At 39.6% G+C, this 23,270-nt stretch overlaps 1 protein-coding gene across 1 annotated transcript in view; it reads left to right on the plus strand.

Annotated features, from left to right (window-relative positions):
- necab2 (N-terminal EF-hand calcium binding protein 2) overlaps positions 1–23,270 on the plus strand; it is a 107,375-nt gene that overhangs the window by 77,481 nt on the left and 6,624 nt on the right. Inside the window, exon 10 of the mRNA XM_068313129.1 lies at positions 20,914–21,026. Coding sequence (XP_068169230.1) covers positions 20,914–21,026 — 113 coding nt within the window. The remainder of the gene's footprint in view (positions 1–20,913; positions 21,027–23,270) is intronic.

Raw genomic sequence — 23,270 nt, forward strand, 5'->3', positions numbered from 1 at the left:
TGGAAATCTATTGAGCTGAGGTAAGGAGTTCTGAGGAAACAGATGATGACTTACACAGGAGTCATTGTATTGATGAGCACCGCAGACAACTAAAAATGAGCGACACATTTGAACAGTTTTGGCCCCGCCCCCAAATCTAATCTGTTTTACATTGAAGAAAACGTTTTCAGATAGATCGATGGATAAACTACAGAATTGCACTGCTAAAAATCTGTACTCGTCTTCTCCATTTCAATTATCAAGCTGTTTGTTTAATCACATTGTGGTCTCTTCCCACACGCACACTCACAGGCCTAATTTCCACCCCCACTGTTACCTATGAATGGATCAAAACGGCACTAAATTAACAGTTTACATATCACCACTCATTAGAGCTGTTAAAGAATAGTTTACTGTCTGGGCTACATCAGAGAGGTTCAGCAATACCAAAGCAACTGTGTCACTAATTCATCACATGTAACTGAGACATGAACTTTTGAAAAGATGCAGGGAAACTGAATTTAAAGCAACATTATAGAAACAGATTTGCTGCATGATAAAGGATGTCAAACATATAGCATTACACCTGCAGTTTAAACTGTAAAATGATGCCTCCATGGTAAATAAACAATAGGAAACTTGATTACAAATGAACCAATGAACAACAAGGATGTCTGAGCTGCATGAAACTGGAGATGCTTCTAACAGTATTTGTTGAGCAAATATACCATTTAGAATGAACAGGCATATTGTTTACTGGCACTACTTTGATACTATTACAGTAATAGAAGACTTGTTGTTGTATAATAGTATAATGTGGAGTCAATTAAATGATATTACTATAGCACCAAATCACCAAAGTAATATCAAATGGTTTAAAGAGAAGTAAAGCTTTACATGTTCATTATTGAACAGTAACTCACTACTTTAGTGAGTGAGCAGTCCCGTTAGCCAGTTTTGAAAAACTCCCAGTGAGTTATTTTAATAATTTTTTTGCAAATCTAGTAGGAAAATACATGAAAATAATAAAATGAATACAATAAAAGCTAACAATAACAAAACTAAAAGAACACGCAGTGCAGGCTTGCTTCTTTGGAGTTAAACATTTTGTGTGATATAACACAACAATGGAGAATGATACTAATGGAATTTCTTACAGAATTTCCCTCAGGATTAATAAAGTATATATCTATCCATCTATGTAATGATCGTGTTAGAATCAGTCAGGAGGAGACATGAGGACGACTCACCTTTTACCTTTTACCCACTCCAGTAAGGCCACCAAATGCTCCCCATGAGCTACCTGCTAGCAGTCAGAGTCAGACTAAATTGTGTAGTTGTCTTGGGTGTAGACACAGGAAGGTTATTATGAGAGATGGCTCACATTGTTCCACGCTGTGATTTAGCATCAAATAAACAATACACCCAACAAAAAACACTTATAAAGACATTACGAGACCAAAAAGGAGAGTAGGAAACAGGAAAATTAAAATCAGAAACTGGTAAATGTAATGTACTTAATAAAATGAGAGCTTTGTTGCTTGGGGCATAGTCTAAAAAGAAAAACATCCCCAAAAAAAAGCAATTAAAGAATCGGCTCTAAAGGTTGGGAAACGCTCGACTTCTGCTCTCATGATCATGCAGCGGGGGTTTCAGCAAACTTCCTGGTAAACCATTGAATGTTTTTCAGTCTGCAAACCCACACATGAATTTAAAACTGATTCTGATTACGTTGTGGTTGTTATATTTCAAAAACAATAGCCCCTTGCACCGTCGGGGTGATTTGATGAGGGTGACCCCAGAGCACCACCTCTTTGTACTGTAGGAGTCAGCTTCCTGTAACACACTAATGTAATCAAGGTCTCTTTTTTACTCCATCCCTCTAACCGTACATCCATCCATCCATCAATCCATTCATCAATCCATACATCGATACATCCATCCATACATACATACATAAATCCATACACCCATCAATCCATCCAAACACCAAAAATTGCAGCTCAATATATCTTTAAAATTGCTCATCAGATTGGTCTGTTTCCATTCTGTTGTATTAAAGTAATGCCAAACAAGCAAACAAACAAACAAAAAAACAACAAAAAAACATGTAACCACCTTGACTGAGGTAAAGCCCAGTGAACCTGCTTTCAGGTCAAGCCGATGCTCCCTCTCTGCTCATCGCTTGGAATCAGAATCATTAGTTGCTGAGTTTATTCTGTGTCTTCCATATTCTTTGATTGCTTTTAAATCAATTCATCTGCATTTCCCTTTGAAAAAGACACACTTCACTGAAGCCTCACAAACTGTGCCTCCAGGCTGGCTTCATACCATCAAACAATTCTGCTCTTTTACTCCCAAAATCAGCTAAAGATGCTGCATTTGAATAAAAAAGTGAAACTAATGAAAATTTCCTCACCCACCTTTCACCTCCTTTTGTATGACCGGATGTATTGACACCCCTCAAGCCCCCTGTTCCTCAGAAACTCCCCTCTCCCACTTCTAAACATAGATTGCTTTTAACAAGGTCATGCTACTCTTCACTTTACCATAATTTCACCCTTCCACCCACAGCCAACTCAATCTATCCCCTCTGACCTTCTACTCGCCACCAGGGGAAACATCTAACGTGATTATCTGTCATCTCCCCCTTCCAGTTTTCTGTAGAAGTAATCTTCCCTCGTCTCCAAACAAAGCTGCCTGACTGAGTTATATCGCAAATCAGGGGGTCATAATACACTAAGATTGTATATGCGGTATACTCTGCAGTTGTGGGACTAAATTTTCATATGAATTTTACCTGTAGTGGATACTTATGAGCAGAAAAAGGTTGGCTGACAATGATTTCTGTCATGTGAAGTGGATAAATCAATCACATTCGCTATATCCTGTCCATCTTTTGATCCTTTGGGGACACAATAGAGAAGGAAGCTGAGGCTCAGACAATAGGAAGATGGGTGAGTAGGATGGAGGGGTCGATTCCAGGGAATGAGAGAGGGACATGATAGAGATTAGGGAATGAAATAAGAAAAGAATAGGACTAGAGAGACACAAGCATGTGTCTGTTTTTAAAAAGTTGGTCAACGTGCTTTTATTATTGCATACTTTGTCTTCTCACAGCTATATTCATTTAAATGAAACACATTAATTAATGAAGCTCAGTGTGGAACACAGACAGCAACGCTTTTCTGTTTTCTGTCTTGTTTAAGCTGCATCAGTTTTTTCTACAAAAAGAAAATATCACTTGCCTGACGTGATGAGCAGCGGCTGAAACCCCCCCGTCACTCTGCCGTTTCACCAGATTGTGCCTTGACCCAGCAGTTCTTTGAGATGAGTGCAGTCATGTGATGACAATAAAATAAAATTGTCTGATTCAGCGTTGACTAAGTAAATTTAATAGAAGGATGGTCTGAAGAACTCTTGTGAAAAATAAATCAAAATATTATAAATATAGATATTTCCATATGAACAGGTCACCCACTCTATCGCAGCTTTTCCTCCAATGGGCCTGGTCCGTGAATTAATCATATTTCTCAAGCACTAGCAGTTGAGAATAAAGCAGCTGCATTAATAAAAGGTCCTATAAGAGGTCCTATCTTATTATAGAAATGGGTCAGCAGTACATGATGGTGCGGAAGCTGTCTATTTCATTCAGAGCAGTGATCTTCTGAACATATAGGCAAAATTATTTCAATAGTTGTTCTCTTGTAAGCATTCAACTTGGTTCACAGAAACAGATTGCTGGGCTAATAGCAGGCTAACATTTCCACAAAAAAGGGAAAGTAGTAAAGGTAGTAAAATGACATTTTAGCATTTTAGATGGAGTAATTTGTCAGACCTGGACCGGAAGAGGAAGAGTGACCTCCTGAGTCTGTTAGACAAGAAAAAGGTCATAAAACGTTTCAGTGATTTTACACACAGACTGGGTAGGTCTTTCGGTTATGTCTTCATTCTAAGTTCAGCTAGCCAGCTGCAGCTGCATATCCGTCATACAGACTCCGTCAGTCCTGTCTGCTAACGTGTGGTAAGAAAGTAGATCTTAAACATGTGTTAAACTAAAACAAAACAAGGTTAATCTGGTTTAGTATTCAGACTGGAAGGTAGAGGAAACAGTGATATTATCTAATTGTAGATGATCTGCTAATCAGCACTCAGGATCACAACAACATTAGTCACTCCTCTTAAGCGGCAAGCTGACTTTTTTTTTTTTTTTGTCTACAGATATTGTTTTAAATGAAAAAAAGATTTTTGTCCCTGTTAACATTCACTGGCTCTGGCTTCATATGGGTAAAGGTTTCCAACAGGCGTCATCTTATGCATCAGGTTTATCACTCCTGCCAGCCAAGAAACACCTGATTACATTTTTTTGTCTGTAACTTTGAAAATATAACATTTTATTGCTCGTTTTCATCTCACAAAATCAAAGAAATCTTCTGAAGAGAAAGTCAAGCATTGTCGTGTTCATTCATTCATTTTCATATTACCACCGCTACATCCGCCGCAGCGCGTCACGGGGAGCTGGAGCCTATCCCAGTGGCATAGGGCGTGAGGCGGGGGACACTCTGGGCACGACGCCAGTGCACCGCGGAGCCACACACAAAGACATACAACCACTCACACACACACTCACTCCTACGGGCAATTTGGGACCGGCCAATCAACCTGAAGTGCATGTTTTTGGAGGTGGGAGGAAGCCGGAGAACCCGGAGAGAACCCACGCAGACACGGGGAGAACATGCAAACTCTGCATAGAGTTGCTGTGCGGCGACAGCGCTACCCACTGCGCCACCGTGCCGCCCCTGGTCGATTTTTAATAAGGCTGAATCACGCAGATGAGTCTTGTGACGAGAAACTTGCGTGAGATTAAAACACAATGGTGATTTCCGGGTTCAAAATTTAAGTGGAGAAATGGATAAATTGTAAATATTTTTGTTGAATGGAAGTGCATTTACAGACTGACGTTGTCTGATGATTGTGCGTCCCTGGCAAAACATGTGCGTCAACGACGCAAGGAAACACTGTCTATGTTTATGTCACATTTAAGTATTGAGAATAAAAGAACCATGCCAACGGTAAACACTAAAGTGTAGTACTGGAGGGGGGATTGAGACCAGTGATTCTTCACACCTGAGGCTAAAAGAAGGTGTTGGTGGGGGGGGGGGGCGTGATTGACTTTACCCAATCAAATGAGAGGAGGCAGGATGATTGTCTGTTCAGACTGAATTGGTACTTTTACTTTATAAACAATCCGACATATTTTTAGTTTTCTTATAACAATTCTGAATACAGTAATCCCTCACTTGTTTGCGCATCAAGAGGCATGGCTTCACTACATTGTGGATTTTTAATAGGTAGTCACGTGATATCGTACTCACATTCTATTGGCTGACAGCATCCGGAAGTGTGCTGCGTTTTGAGACTCATGGAATGGAACGCACTTTCGTGAAACACAAATGTGCTTTAAACAGTCGATAAGACTGTGGGAAAAGGCAATAGAGATACAAGTTGGTTTAATATCAGTATGGGGAGGGTTCATAAACTTTTAGATTACCGTAAATAATAAAATTAATAGTTTGTCGCTATATCGCGAAATTTTGTTTTTCACGGGTGGTCCTGGAATACATGAACCGCGAGTAACGAGGAATACTGTGTTCTGAATAGTATTTATTTAGCGACCTGACTGACTTGCAGTCCTGTCACAAGCAGCTGTTTTTGAAAAAAGCTGTTTCAGCTGCATTTTGTAACAGGCACCATATCATTATTAAACTTAAGTCATACATTTTAAATGACATTTTTGCCAAAAGAAAATATTCCCACACAGAACTGAAAGCAGAGCATCCTGTCCTAGCATTATTAATCAGTTCTCTAAATAAACTTAATGTTGAAAGATAAGTCTTGCAGTTTTCTTTCTATTTCTTCGTCTCAAAATCCATTATGCACAATCCAAAAATTAACAAATCCTGCAACTGTCTGTTATACACAAAGTCTGATAAATCTGATTCTTCTGCGCCATAGAGTCGTTTAAGTCCACACCATTGAGCCCCATCGTTGAATGTACTGTAAATACTGAGCAAAGCACCTAATTAAATTATTAATCTGCTGCTTAAAAGTCCTCAATCAATGTTCTCGCTCCTTCTGCTTGAATAACTATAGTGCCCATCAATTTTAGGAAATCACTTTGTAATTGTGGACGGAGAAAATTTATGTCTTCAGTGAGATAGAAAGGGCAGAGGAGCACGGGCGGGGTGAGGACGTATTCAGAGAAGCACTCAGAGGCAATGCTGCTGATTTATTTCTATTCCTTTATTAAAAAAAAAACAAAAAAACAGCCATCTTCGTTCTCAGTCATAAACATGTGTCTGCATTATTTTTCTAATAGATTACTTATGTTCAAGCACCAATGTGAAATATCTGAAGTAAAATAACAGCAGTATTAGAGAAGATTTCTTGTATAGCCTGTATGCTATCTCATACATGTATATGTGCTAAACATGAAGACATGAAGACTCAACTTTCTAGGATTAGGGCAATTTAATTTCCTACGTATGAACTACATATACCATTGGTGTAGATTTAAAAGCAGCAAAGGAATATTTTAATGCAGATAACAAGTAATACTATGTAATTCGATGAGTCTGGAAACCCACCTGACCATCTGGAATCTACAATGCATTTATCATCAATTGTTCATGGGTTAACAGACAAAATATCCATCCATTTTCTAATCGCTGCTTTATCCGCCATAGCGGGTCATGGGGAGCTGGAGCCTATCCCAGCTGTCTTAGGGTGTGAGGCAGGGCAAACGCCAGGCGCGACGCCAGTGTGCCACGGACAGACAAAATATAATCTTGAATAATGGTGGATTTAGATCTTTTGTATGTCTGATAATTATTCTAATCATATATACTATATATATATATATATATATATATATATATATATATATATATATATATATATATATATATATATATATATATATATATATATATATACATACACACACACACACATATATACATATATACATATATATATGCACATATATATATATAATTTATTTATTATTATTTATTTTATTATTTTTTTGGTAGGCAGTCATGTGATACCGTACTCACATTCTATTGGCTGGCGGCATCTGGGAGTGTGCTCGGTTCTGTGAGTCTCGGACTTACGTGGGACACAAAAGTACTTTAAACAGTCGATAAGAGTGTGGTAAAAGGTAATACAGATAGAAGGTAGTTTAATATCAGTACTGGGAGGGTCATAAACGTTTAAATTACCGTAAATAATAAGATTAATAGTTTGTCGCTCTATCGCGGAATTCATTAATCGTGTGTGGTTCCTGGAACGCATTAACCGCAAAGAACGACTGCATACTGTATACTGTAATGTGTGGATTTTCAGTGTCTTGATGTATGAATGCAGTCGCTTTTCCCCAGAGCTGTACAAATGCCCTGGTGAATGTTGGTGTGTTTGTATCCTCGGTATCAGATTTTCTCTTTAAATTCAATAACTGCTCCGTGTGTGCATTAATCAACCACAACCCACAATGCCTTTCTCATCCCTCTCTCCATCATTGCTTGTTTCTCCCCCTCCCAGCATCTGTATCAACTGCAAAACAATCCACTGTATAGTCCTGTGTGTGTGTGTGTTTGTGTGTGTGTGTGTGTGTGTGTGTGTGTGTGTGTGTGTGTGTGTGTGTGAGAGAGAGAGAGCGAGAGAGAGAGAGAGAGAGAGAGAGAGAGAGAGAGAGAGAGAGAGAGAGAGAGAGAGAGAGAGAGAGCTTCTCTCTCCTATGTCTCAGTATGTTTTATTGACCCTTTACTGCCTCCCATCGCTCTTTAAAAGACTTAATAGACCATTTCATTGCAGGCCTTTATTCATCTGACTAGCTGTATCAAATGGGTCCTGTTGATCTGCTTTTACACAGTTAGCTCCCTTTCACACGAGTACAGTAACAAGGGTGCATTTAGGAAAATTAGGTAAAAGCAGGGTGTTAAAAAGCAAACAGCAAAAGAAAAGAGAAGAAAAAACTCAGGAACAAAGTCCTGAAAGACAGAACGGTGTCGGTTTTGTTTCGCTGCACTCAGCTTCAAAGCTTTTAATCATCTCTTAGAGTCAGCACAACAGTATTTCATTCACCTTTATGGCTCAATGAGTATGAATCACAAAGTCACTGTTCCAAGGCCATTCTCATATGTTTGCAGTTTCCTGACAGGCAGGTTACAGACCTACTATGTTTTTTTAAAAATAACTTCCACACAAATTTTCATCTTGTCGACTCAATCAAAATTGAAGAAAGTTTTATTTTATCTGTTCATCCAATGGCAATTCCATTTCTTGCTTCTCATTGGGTGGACAGCTAACATCTCACCTGTGATGTAGTCAGAACAGAGGGCTATATGTATAGACAGTGGTTTGGTGCTGCTGCTGAACAACAAACATGTTGACCTACATTCATTTACTTTATCCAGTGACCTACTACACTTTTTGTATTATGCTTTGATTTTTTTTAAGTTTGTGAACAAGCCTGGTGCTGCAGCTAGATAAGATAAGATAAGATAAGTCCTCTGCGCATGCTCGAGCAGGCTGCAGTTTCCTTTGCTCAGAGCAAGTTTGTTATTCTTTATTTTGCGTTTTTTTTTTCTATGTTTCTGTGTATATTATTCTAATATAAATTTAGATAATGTATAGCAATATGCTAGTGTATTCCAGGGAGGAGTTGATGTCTCTGAGGGTCAAAGGAGACCCAGTAACACGCGATCTCATCCCCGCTGAGCTCCGACGGAAATATCGCGGATGCCGAGCGGGTCGCGTCGAAAGGGCTAGACTAACGGCTAGAGCCACTAACCGGAGGAGAGTCAAGCCCTCCGTCCCCTCCGTCATCATGGGGAACGTGAACTCTCTACCGAACAAGTTGGACGAACTGACGGCGCTGTGCAGGACTGATCATCGCTACTGGGAGACCAGCTTGTTGGTGTTCTCTGAGACGTGGCTAACTGGTGACGTGCCAGACGCTAACGTCCGACTAACCGGCTTCTCCTCCGTACGAGCGGACCGGGACACGAACACCGCCGGTAAGAAAGGAGGTGGATTAATCCTCTATACCAACGATAGATGGTGCCATCCGGGACATGTGACGGTGAAATCAACACTGTGTAACCGCGATCTGGAGCTAACAGCTGTTAGCATCAGACCCTACTACCTGGCTCGTGAATTCTCACACGTCATCGTCCTCGCCGTCTACATCCCTCCACGTGCGGACCCAGAGACTGCACGAGAAACCATCTGTGGGACCACCTCTGCTCTTCGGACCCGGCACCCGGAGGCGCTCGTCATCATCACCGGTGACTTCAATCACGTCACCTTGGACTCATCTCTCCCCACAATGGTCCAGTGTGTAGACTGTCCCACACGAAAGAACAGAACCATCGATCTGTTCTACGCTAATGCTAAGGAGGCATACACCGCCACCCCCCTCCCTCCACTTGGTAAATCAGACCATAACCTAGTGTACCTACAGCCCACCTACATCCCGCTGGTGAAACGGCTGCCAGCAACAACACGACAGGTCAGGAGGTGGTCCCCGGAAGCAGAGGAGATGCTGAGGAACTGCTTCCAGACCACCGACCGGGATGTTATTGTGGGCTCACATGGGGAGGACATTGAGGGGGCAGCTCAGTGTTTTACAGACTATATGAACTTCTGTGTGGACACCGTGGCCCCTGTCAGGACAGTCAGGTGTTACCCCAACAACAAACCATGGGTAACCAAGGGAGTCAAGGCCGTCCTGAACAGGAAGAAGCGGGCGTTCAGGAGCAAGAACGAGGAGGAGATGAGGAAGGCCCAACAGGAAGTGAGACTCTGCCTGAGGGAGGCCAAGGAGGCGTACGGGAGGAAGCTGGAGAAGCAGCTGGGGCGCAACCAGGTGCGGGAGGTCTGGAATGTGATGAGAACCATCACCGGACACGGGAAAGGGCGCAGCACTGTGGAGGGGAATTTTGAACGAGCGAATGAACTAAACAGCTTTTTCAATCGGCTCAGCTCCCCCATCACTCCCGGCTCCTCGTCCCAGGCCTCTCCTGGCCTACAGACCTCTCCCGGCCCTGCAGACCGCTCCACTGATGCTCCCTCCTCCTGTGCTTCCTCTCCTTCCACCCCTGCCACTTCTCCCGAGCCCCCCGAGCAGACTGGACTGGTCACTCAACTCAGACTGTGTGTACAAGAAGGGGCAGGGCAGGATGTACTTCCTGAGGAGGCTGGCCTCCTTCAACATCTGTCCTAAGCTCCTTCTCATGTTCTATCAGTCCGTAGTCTCCACTGTGCTGTCATACGCCATTGTGTGTTGGGGTGGAGGGGCCAGGAAAAGAGATATGGACCGTCTGAACAGACTCATTCGCAGAGCGGACTCAGTGGTCGGACTGAGCCTGGACTCTGTGGATATGCTTCTGGAGAGCAGGACCATGTCTAAAGTTAAGGTGAACAGCACCAGCCCCTTCCCCCCTGCACACCACCAGAGAGGCTGAGGTCCTCCTTCGTGCCCCGTGCCATCAGGGAGTACAATGACTCTCTCAGGAGGAGCAGGGGGGAGGTGGCGAGGTCAGCACCCAGTTGAATGGATTTAATTTAATTTTATACTGTTTATATTTTAATTTTGTACTGTTTATATTTTAATTTTGTACTGTTTATATTTTAATTTTGTACTGTTTATATTTTAATTTAATACTGTTATATTTTTTATTTTATACTGTTTATATTTTAGTAATAGTTTAGTATATAAGTCCTGTTAGTGCTGCATGTGTCTGTTAGTGTAGTGTATGTCTTGTGGTATGTCCTGTGATGTCAGTGTTTCTTTTTCTCTTGGTGTTTATCCAGTATTTATTCGATATGTAATGCCTGAGCAGTGGATATGAACAATTTCCTCCGGGATTAATAAACTAACTAACTAACTAACTAACTAACTAACTAACTAACTAACTAACTAACTAACTATCTATCTATCTATCTATCTATCTATCTATCTATCTATCTATCTATCTATCTATCTATCTATCTATCTATCTATCTATCTATCTATCTATCTATCTATAAGATATGATAAAATGCACTTTTTCGAACCCAAACTGGGAAATGTAGAAGCTGCAGAACAGTAATACCACTGTTTACAAGCACTTCCCCAAAGCTTTCTCGTCTCTCGGATGCCTCAGCTCCATCTCCTCATAAAGTTGAAGTTAATCACTTAATTGTTGATACATCGTCTCAGCCAGATTTACATTTGTAGTGTGAATAGTTTTTGGAGTCCTTCATGAATAAGGAACACATTTGGTCTTCACTAACAAATGTGTTCCATGTCAGATTTGTACAACAACTCTTGAAAGACATAAATATGAACTTAAAGAACAATCAGTCCTGGTTTCATCAGGAAAGTGAAAGCTAACTGTGTGAGAGAGCATCATAGGACGGGGGGTCATGCATATTTAGAGAGACTCTGTATCGGGCAGACACAGATAAAAAGACTGAAAGAAGATGGTATAAAAAAGAATTTGTCCTTGTCCTCATAGTTCATCTGGTTGTAAAACAGGGCAAAGGTGCCTGCTGGCATTTCACTCCTGTCTTCTTTATGACCCTAATGGTAACTCATGTATTAATGAAGAATTAGGAGAATACAAAGTCTTGTTCTTCCAAAAAAACCTTGAGGATGTACATTTGAATTGTGGAGCTAAATAATTAACTTCTTTAATTCCGTATAAATAGTTGTGTATGTGAAGAGATTTGCTGCTGTTCCAGCAAACTGAATGAATGGAGTTGCAGTCCTGCAGGGTAAGAAACTCATAGTGTTCAGTGAATTATTCACCTTAATTCAACCCGGCATGTCACCCATTCGTAATCGTGGATATATTCTCTGAGATTGGATTGTGTTACTCATAACACGTAGGAGCTGTGCTCTGCAACTGCAGTGTGGATCTATTCACTGATGCTGAAATTGGAGGTTCCAGTTACAGATAATTTATTATTGTTATTGTTGTTGTTTTTGTTCATGTTGTTTCAGTTTTTGATGACTTCCTGATACTGCAGGATTAGTATTCCCTCTTCCTCAGATTTCCATCTGTAGTCATCTCCCATTTAATGAACCTGTAACCAGCATGTTGGAACGAGGAGAGTGCCCATGGTGGCATCGCCTAATTCTATTAAAGCTGCATAATTAGATTTTTTTAATGGGTATATACTGTATAATCAATCAAAATGAAAAGAGATGACAGCGGACTTCACTCCAGCTACTTGGCCGTTTTTTCATGATTAGCAGAGCGGGAAGATGTCTGCTGGATTTACATATGACAATGTCGACCATGGAAGCTGTAATGCCCACTGCTCCTCAGAACCATATCAGCACACCTGTCACCTCTGAAGCTTAAACAAAGAGCTAACTTTAGGATTTTGGTGAGACATGGGCTGAATTTGTAATGTGATTTTAATTACTGGGTTCTGCAATTTAGATAGATAGATAGATAGATAGATAGATAGATAGATAGATAGATAGATAGATAGATAGATAGATAGATAGATAGATAGATAGATAGATAGATAGATAGATAGATAGATAGATAGATAGATAGATAGATAGATAGATAGATAGATAGATAGATAGATAGATAGATAGATAGATAGATAGATAGATAGATAGATACTTTATTAATCCCGGAGGAATTTGCATATATCCAGTGCTCAGGCATTACATAACAAATAATACTGGATAAACACCAGGAGAAAAAGAAACACTGACATCACAGGACATACCACAAGACATACATTACACTAACAGACAGACACATGCAGCACTAACAGGACTTATATACTAAACTATAACTAAAATATAAACAGTATAAAATTTAAAAATATTACAGTATTAAAATATAAACAGTATAAAATAAAATCTAAACAGTATAAAATTGAATTAAAATAGAAAACAGTAAAAATAAATAAATAAATAAATAATATATATATATATATATAGATATATATATAACAGTATAAAATTAAATTTAAATTAAATTAAATTATTTAAATTATTTATTTATTATTTAAATTATTATTGTTACTGTAACACATGTGTTCTTCTTTATTATTTGGAGGAAATACTTCAAATCCTGTCAGCAAAAATCTTGTAAATGAGTCCTAACCTGTAAAACCAGCTCAGAACCTTGAAAAACATTGAGATAAATCAGTGAAAATCTGAAATACTGGACACTACTGCCCTGAAACTCTGAATAGATGCTATGGCACTTCAAGTTTCCTCAGTATATACGGCCAAATTAACACATAACACATTAGCCCTAACAACTGTTTTTGGTTTTGTAGTTCCAAGTTACTGACGAAAGATAACTACTAATACTTGCTTTTGCTTCAATCAATCAATCAATCAATCAATCAATCAAGTTTTATTTATAAAGCACTTAATCATGGCAACAGACATTTCAAAGCGCTTTAACAGACAAAAATCCAACCGAACCCTCTAGAGCAAGCATAAGCGACAGTGGTGGGGAAAAACTCCCTCATTGAGGAAGTAACTCTGGACAGGACCCAGACTCTGATGGGTGGCCATCCGCATTGACCAGTTGGGTGAAACAGATTTACAATGAAGATAAGGACAGGGTAGGAGAGAGAGAGAGAGAGAGAAAGAGTGGCAGATAAGCCAGATGGACTCAGTGTCTTTATGGTTATAGTTAGACGATTTGATGCAAGCGCTGAAGTGGGAACGGGAAAGTCAGGCTGCGTTCACTGACTCCTGGGTTGTTGTCTTCAATACATGTTCCCCATCATGTAGTTGGTTAATTCAAAGTACAATTACAGATTGACTGTATGGTTGCACAAAGGAAGAAAGGCAGCAGGACCCCAGCCAATGGATCAATGAGGGGTGATACTGTTGGGATGAGGGAAGCAGGTCCACAGCGGATGAGAGGTGAACCTGAGAAAAAACCTGTGACATCATAGAGCACAGAGACTCCAGGGAAGAAGTTGAGATAGTTAGACGTGATTGGAGACTTGCAGAGAGGTTGGAGAGGAGGAGTAACAGAGAGGGTCAGAGAGAAGAAGTAGGAGAGAGGGGCTCTGTATTTCTTGATGTTGAGTCTCCAGTAGCTTAAGTCTATAAGAAAAAGCCGCCTTAATTGTAAAATTTTTGAAAGAATAAATGTTTTAAGTTTAGTCTTAAATAATGACAGGGTGTCTGCCTCTCGAACCGAGGTAGGGAGGTGGTTCCACAACAGAGGGGCTTGATCGGGGCTTCAGCATAATGTTTTTATTTGCCTAATCTAAACTGATTCTCATGTCCAATTACGTTGGGCTGAACGACCCAACTGATACTACAGGACTCCAGTCTGTTAGCCTGGAAAGGAAAGAACAACATGATCTGGTAAGGTGAGGCACAAATGATTGTAAGGACTGCTTCTACTTACTGTAACACATGTGTTCTTCTTCTCCCACTGCTGCAGTCAGCAGGTCGGTGTACTGTAAGCCATACTGTAGTTATTCATCTCTTATTGCAGCCCAAGGAAAGATATGCTAATACTTACTGAACTAACGAATGCGTTTTCTTTTCTGTTTGAATAAATGAGGGATTCCTTGAGTCCAGAGCATAAAGGAGTGAGAGCAAATGGGATATAAGGAGGGAGGAAGGGTAGGAGAAAGAGGAGGGACAGGAATAATTGAGGATGAACAATGAGGAGGAACGACGAAATGCATAGGGGAGGAAATATAAGTGACTGTGGGGGAGAAGACTAAACAAGGTGGTGGCAGAAGGCTGCAGAGATGATAGAAACAGCAACTGGGGCATTGGAGACCTGCAGAGAAGACAGAATGGGGGTGTGTGTATGGAGATGAGGGGTCGAGAATCAGAGAAGGTGTGAGGGGTTCCCATGGCAACGCTAGAGGATCTCCCCCTCCTTGCTGTGCAACTTATACTTAGACATCTTTCAAGCACTCCCATTTTCATACCCAGCGGGATAACATCCCACTGTACTGCATGTTAAACACACGCACACACATGCTTAACAGCACGCCATATCCTTGTCCTTGATACATGATGAGAATTTCTGCATATTTTATACAGTTGTCATCTTGTCTTCACTCTGAGGAGTTGGGCACAGATCTGAGACAGAAGATGGGAGAAAGTTTGTAGATGCCTTACATGTGGTGTAACAGTACTTTAATAGATGATGAAAAAGACACAAAAAATTACAGATGAGCAAAAAAAACTTCTAAAATGGCACTTGTAGATTGCTGACTATAGTTTGCTGACTGCAGCAGGTTGTTGTTTAGCACTATATATATACTATACAGTATATATATATATATATATATATATATATATATATATATATATATATATATATATATATATATATATATATATATACACATATATATATATATATATATTATACACACACACACACACACACACACACACACACACACAAGAGTAATAGAGGCCAATATCTACCACAGCAGATCTGACCCAAGGTGCAGGCTATGTAAAGAAGCCCCAGAGTCAGTCCAGCATGTGGTAGCAGGGTGTAAGATGCTTGCTGGCTCAGCATACATGGAAAGGCACAACCAAGTAGCTGTGATAGTGTACAGGAACATCTGTACCCAGTATGGACTAGAAGTACCCAAATCCCAATGGGATATACCACCGAAGGTGGTTGAGAATGGCAAGGCTAAGATCCTGTGGGACTTCAGCTTCCAGACTGACAAACAGCTGCTGGCTAACAAACCGGACATTGTGGTGATGGACAAAGAGCAGAAGAGAGCAGTGGTGATAGATGTGGCGATTCCAGCTGACTCCAACATCAGGAAGAAGGAACAGGAAAAGATTGAGAAATACCAAGGGTTGAAAGAACAGCTGGAACAGATGTGGAAGGCCAAGATTAATGTGGTCCCCATGGTAGTAGGAGCACTTGGGGCAGTGACCCCCAAACTGGAAGAGTGGCTCCAGCAGATTCCTGGAACAACATCTGAAGCCTCTGTCCAGAAGAGCGCAGTCCTAGGAACAGCTAAGGTACTGAGTAGAACCCTCAGACTCCCAGGCCTCTGGTAGAGGACCCGAGCTTGAGGATGACACACAGATACCACCCCACAAGGGTGAGAGGGACATTTTTATATATATATGGCTGTCACTTTAACGCGTTAATTAGATTAATTAATTACGCTGCAAATTAACGCACTATAAAATTAACGCAATTAATCGTGAGTGGCACATTTGGCCCATTGAGGTACCCGTAGGCCGCAGTGATGTCACTTCCTACCTGCGCCACTCGTCAAAAGCAGGGTGACTGACAACAGAGATGGACGCGACACGGGAGAGCGAGGCAAGCCCACTCAGACCTTTGGGCGGAAAGTTTATTTCTAAAAAGAACAAAGACAGGACTATTAACAAAAACGCAGTGATTCTGCGCTGCCAATCTGCGCTGTAGACGCCTCTGTCAGTCTCCCCCAGGGCAGCTGTGGCTACACACGTACCTTACCATCACCAAGTATGAATGAGGAGTGAATGAATAATGGATCCGATGTGAAGCGTCTTTGAATGTCCAGAAAAGCGCTATATAAATCTAATCCATTATTATTATTTTATCGTTATTATTAGTATTATTATTTGTACCTTTTTAAAAGAGAATTTTCATATCACTGAAGCAGCTCCAGCCTAACGTATCATTTAAATGCAAAACATGTCAAGGACAGAGTTGTCTGTTGTCAGTTCCTGTAACGTTAGCTTAGTAGAAGCCTGTTGGCATTTTCCTATTGATGTTGCCTTATTTAGAGGCATGTTATACTATTCACTTTGAATTGCTGTATTGAGTCAGCTTTAGTATTCATTTTGATTGAGAGTCTGCTTATGTGCTTATTTGAGAATCAGCCTTATTTTATATCTGAAATTTATTTATTTTATTTAACTATATTTGTATTGTATTTTTGAGAAATGCACCTGTCCTAATTGGTTTGCTGATGTGCTTGGCACAGTACACTTAACCTATAAAAATGTGGATTTCAAATCGTCTCTTCTTGGTGCATTCTATTGATTAGTCATGCACTACAATTTTGTAATGTCCTAGAATTCAAAACCTTTATTTGGGGGCCTTTAGCAGGTATGAGAGTAAAATGTGATTAATTAGATTAATTACAAATCCTGTAATTAATTTTTTTAATCGCCTGACAGCACTAATATATATATATATATATATATATATATATATATATATATATATATATATATATATATATCGTATTGTGTGTGTGTATATATATATATATATATATATATATATATATATATATATATATATATATATATATATATATATATATATATATATATATATATATATATATATATATATATATAATTTATTTATTCCCCGCCTCCAAAAGCTGGTCTATAAAAACGGTTTTGTTCTCTATTCAGAAGTTGTGTCGGTTTATTAATAGAGTGAGAAGAAGCAGCGGTATATTGTAGATGCCTACCTATGGAACAGAGGCTGACAAATCCTTTATATGATACTATGTAACCAAAACACAAGGCAGCTCCTCAATAGTAAGAAAGAATGACGAGTCCTTAGCCCAGCACAAACGTATCATTACCTAATACTTACTACTTCAATGTAACACACAGGTGTCTGTCAATCATAATTAAATATGTTTCATGATGTCCAAATACTGTTGAATAATGGTCATCTGATATGACTCACAGAGGATGCCATCCATCCATTTCTTTTTGTAGACATATTTTCATAATTTCAGTCATTTTTAGCTTCCTTTCTCAGTCTCTGGTGCTCCCCTGGAAGTGACATGCCGGGGGAGCAACCAAATAAATGCATAGAACACATGCAACCAAATAAATGCATAGAACACAGTAACACCTGGGATAACATTTGTACACAACACATCACAATGTAGAAGGAAAAGGTCAAAAAGAGTAGATGTAAAATTTGCATTAGCAACAACTTTTTCAGAACACTTCATTCAAAGTGAGGCCGTGTTCACACATTTTTTTCCAGAACAAAACCGGTTGCTTTTAGCTCTGGTCAGTGTTCTGTTCACACGGCTTTGTAAAAAAAAGAAAAAAAGCCAAGAGAACTAAATATTAAGATTTACAGACTGACAGTTAAGCCTTTCATGCAACTGTTTGTCCATCCCGTGAAGTCTATGCAGTACTTTAATTGTATTTTTATGTTCTCTGGTGTCACAAACAGCTCATCATGAAATACATTTACAATTTCTGATACCTCACTGCAATCAAATGCATGTTATGAATGATAATGTAGACCTACTGACGGTTAAAAAAAATCTATATTGTAGGTTGAGAAAAAAATGGCTAATGTAATTCTATTGATTCAAAATATTGCAGTTCACCACTAATACAATTATCATTACTGTTTGTCCTTGAGGTGTCAGGAACAGTGACTTCATTGAGTTTCCTCTTGCTGCCATAAAAGTCTGAAGTCACAAAAGGCCAAGATAACTGATTCTTCTGTTTTAAGTCTTGCTGCTAAGCCAATTTAACTGTATATGGCGATATCAACCTTCCATTGAGCTCTTGGCAAGAAAACTTCAGGTGAAAAAGGCCTATTGATTCATTAACACACAGTAGAACAGTATGATGGAAACAGATAGTAAGCATTCTAAGCTCGTGATTTATTTCCTGTATGGGGCCTTGTGTCAGAAGGGAGCGGTTTACATCATTCGGCCCAACAATATGAGGGTTAATGGAGTGTTGTGATCAGATTAACAGGGGCTGCTGGGCAATGTGGTGTCTCTAATTGAGTTAGCGGCATGTTTGTGTTTGTGTATGTTTCGTGTCCAAGGTTGAGTGTACAGCGGTTATGCGTCTATCATGACCTGTTTATGGTGTGGGTGCTTCACACATGCAGACGTAACTCCTCTGACAATTCAGCCAGGTGTTCATTCTTGCAGATTAATGTTGCAGTAATTGCCTCATGGCAGCAATTGAAGTTAACGGCAGCAGATAAACAGCAATGTCAAGAGATAATCATTACATGCCAATAAAAAGAGACGGATAGATATGTAGCAACACGAATGTCTTGAATACTTATAGTTTGTATATTTACAAGCAGGAAGACCTGCCACTAATATTTGCTAAATAAAGACAGCTGTCCTCTTGGAATAACCTAAAGCAAGCTATCATCTGTTACACAAATGATGTGTAATCTGATATCTGTAGTCACGCCTGATAGCAAAGGTCCATCCTGTTTCTGTGTTCGCTGTTATCTCTAATTGGTAAAAATTTTCAGGAAGACAGAGATTATAACAGAACAAGAAAGGGATATAAATAGCATCCAGCGTGGGTTACCAACGCAGTTTAAATTTTAAAGCATGTTGAAACCCAGACACAAACAGGATTTAATCTTGTCTTTATTCTAGAGGAGCTCCAAAAAGAAGGTATAATGAAAGAAGCACAATGAGGAGATGGCAGAGAACAAGGATAGTAGAGTCAGAGGAGGTTTGGTGTTAGGTAACAAGGGTTAGACGAGGCAAACATGAAGTAGTCTCTTGTGTTTCTAGGGCTTATGTTTGCTTGTCTGTAGACTCTGAGTTCACAAAGTTGCTGTTTACAACTTAGGTTCTTGAATTTTTACCCATCTGGAGTCCCTCAAGGCTCAGCTTTTGGTCCCACTTTTATTCTGTTCGTTGGTCACCACTTGATTGTGTAATACAGCACATCCCTTTGATTATGTGTCCAGTACTATGATGATAAATATAATTATCCGTTCATTATCATGAGCAGCAACTACACCTGTCAGTGTAGGGGGGTGTATGAAAATATTGAAGCATAGCAGAGTAGCTGTGTGAAGCATCTTCAATTAGAAGAAAAATGATTTACCTGCAAGAATTCAAAAACCAATGCTACTGGAATGAAGGTTTAGACAACTCCTGGGAATCCCATTTACTTTATACCGCTGGCAGTTTTTTAAAGATTGTCATTGTTTCAGACCACTGAATAAATAATAATAATAATAAGAAGCAGGCTTGAATTATAAAACCTAAATGAAAATGTGCACATAAGAATGTGACATTTGTGCGCGTGTTCATCGATGTGTACTATCAAGTCTCAGTGAGACACAGCTGGACTTATCTAGGTCAAAGTGGATGAATTTTTAATTCATCCACTGTGAGCTACAATAAGGCTGGCACATGAAGAGCTGAAAATAGCAGCTTATCTTATCTGATCAAAGCCAAAGAGGCAGTAGTTGGTTTTCATTGTTGTGTACAGGATGCATACAAAGTTTTGTTAATAATCCTCCAGGCTCTAACTGTAAAGCACACATACAAACTACTGTACTGATCACAAAGGTAATCTCAAGCAGGAGCGCTGCAGCCGAGGATCTGACACACAAAACTTACTGCAGGTGTTCATGTTGTACCTCATGTTTGTTCGAACCCTCGGGCCCCAGGAGGCTTCTATCAAAAGATTTCCACAGCCTGTGTGAGATGGTGAGCGATTTGCTTTTACCTGGAAAATCAGTTCTTTGTGTTTGCTACTGCTTCACATGGAACTACTACTGTACACCACAACTGAGAGCTGAAGCTATCACATGTGACATACATTTGCAAATCAAACTTCTACCGAAAGAGCTTGTGTAGAACATGACCTATTTGTAGCATACGGAACAGTGAGGTAGAAAGAATGTAATAAATAAAGCAACGTATCAACAGGAGTAGCCGATTTTTAAGGATATTTCAAGCAGGTATTGCATCTGAAAGCTAAAACTTGATGCTGCCCTTGGATGGGTTGTCTAAGTTAATGCTGGCTAATGTTCTTACATCATACAGTATGGTATGTCTGTATGTATATGTGAAGTGCAGTTTCACTAATATTAAAACATCTTTAATAATGCCCCTCTGTCTCGTTTCATCCAGTCCCTGCTGCTGATTCGTCAGGAGATGGTCGTTTCTCAGAAGAAGCTTGGCGAGTTCTGCGAAGCTCTGAAGCAGTATCTGAAGAATGTGTCCACTCAGAGAGACTGCTTTCAGTAAGTCTGCCCACTGATTCACGTCTGCTACCTCCACAGCACCGGGTTGCAACCCCGATCATTTTCAATAATTTAATACATTTCATTTTCACCAAGTGGACCTTGCTGTTTTTCAACTTTATTAAAAACTGCATCAAATTTTGCTATTGAATAGTGCAACTATGCAACACACACACACACACACACGCACACACACACACACACACACACACACACACACACACACCCTTCTTTCAGTCAACATTTCAGTTGACATTTCATCATTACATCTGAATACTGTAATGCCAATGGGGTTTTCATCAGTGGAGTGTACATATTATGCAGCACACCCATACAACATCACACCTGTAATGAAGTCTGATATACACGGTGCGTACCTATTACAGATCTCCTGTTCCACCCACTCTGAGCCTCAGGGTGCTGTGAAGCAGCCCATTATCCTCTGAGATTTCTTCAAATCCCACATGCAATCTCTTGTATGCATAGTCCAGCCTCATATTCGGCAAATGCTGCTGGCAACGCTTCAAGGTTCTGGCTCTTCTGTACTTTCTCTATTTGTGTTACAGTTTTTCCCACTAGTAACTGCAGTCTGTTTCTTGGGAAACATTCTTAATGCACATAAATAACTGAGTACTGACTTGGTAGTCAATATGTTTGACTAATTTGAGACACAAAATCTGGCTATGTCTTGAAAAAAAACTGTTAAGCTGATTTTGTTTGTCTGAACAGAAGCAATTTTAGCTCCTTCTTCACTTGGCTACAGTGCTTAAAAATGTCTAATGGCATTTATACATCCAGCAGACATGATCAAGAACTTGATGTTGAATTTGTTTGTACATAATGAATATGGCATTTTATATCTACTCACCTTTTATTTCTGGTCTGTGTAAGAAGTGATGATCATTATCTGAAAGTTCATCCTGACAAGAATTCAATTTCACATACAGGCAATCATGCGACCCACTGTTATTAAAAATAACAGATATTAAATTGAATTCTAACTGATTCCAAATGCAGCGGACAAGACAAATATATCTAATATGGTGTTTTATTTACATGCTACATGCTATCAGTCAAGCAGCTAATTAGCTGTTTCTGTTTTTAAGGTTTTTAGCGTAAAGTTCCGTGACAACATCTTGACTCACTGATTCAGCAACAGAGAGAAAATATAATCTATCGACTGCAAGATGCCAACAAGGGTTCAGCTGTTATCTATACAACAAAATAAAGATGAGCACAAATAGTCTCTTGCAGGCTACATTCACTTAATGGAATGCATCGCTTTTTATTCATGTGGTTGTCTCACCTGCAATCCTCTAGGAATGTTGGGAAAAAAATGAAAAACTAAAGCAAAATCTTTATTTAAAAAAAAAAAAAAAAGCCGACCCCCAAACCAATTTGTTGTGAATGTTTTAACTACACCCAAAATAAATAAGGTTACGGTTAAGATTATGTTCAAAATCAAAATCTCAGCCTATTACGATTAATATCATTTTGATTCCCTGCACTAACAGACAAAAAGTTGCAGCAAATACGCCTTCATTCAATCGATGGTCACCGAGAAAGTTGTCTCGACATTCTTAAGGCACAAAATCTGTGCTTACAAATGGTCACTGAAAAGAAAAGTGATTCAACTATTACACTGAGGCAGAAAAACAGTGCAGGCCAGTCAATACCCTACAGCAGCCATACAACTCCAAACAATGCAAACGAATGATCTCAAACACCATCAACCTGAAAGACACCAACATTCTGTTAGTCACAGATTGTATCTGTCCTTCCTGCAGTAAGATGATTTCCTTGAGTGTACAATCTTAAGAATTCTGCAATAAAAAAGAGTTTTTCAGAATATTTGAAGGGATGAATGCTTAATGGCTTCTATGTGCCCAGGGAAAGAGTCCTGTAAATGCAGCAATATATGAGACAAAGAATAGAAAAAATGACTTGATACTAAATGCTAGTCGGCTCAGTATGAGGCAGAACAGAGGCCACTGCAGACAAAATGTCACGTCAATGATCTGGAATATGTCCAGACCTGTCGATGAAGTTAATGAAACACTTTCCCTCTTGTTACATCAAACAGCCAACATGTGAGATTTATAGGTTTTTAGTGGTTTAGGCTGCTTGTAAACGTCTGCAACAGAGCACTAACACCATACAGAAGTATTCTCCAGATTAACAGTTGTTGCTGAGTGGACAGGAAGCTTCTTAAGGTTAATTTATTTTTATCAGTTGTCAATATTT

This window comes from Antennarius striatus, chromosome 4 (assembly GCF_040054535.1).
Source record: "Antennarius striatus isolate MH-2024 chromosome 4, ASM4005453v1, whole genome shotgun sequence".
Lineage (NCBI taxonomy): Eukaryota > Metazoa > Chordata > Actinopteri > Lophiiformes > Antennariidae > Antennarius > Antennarius striatus.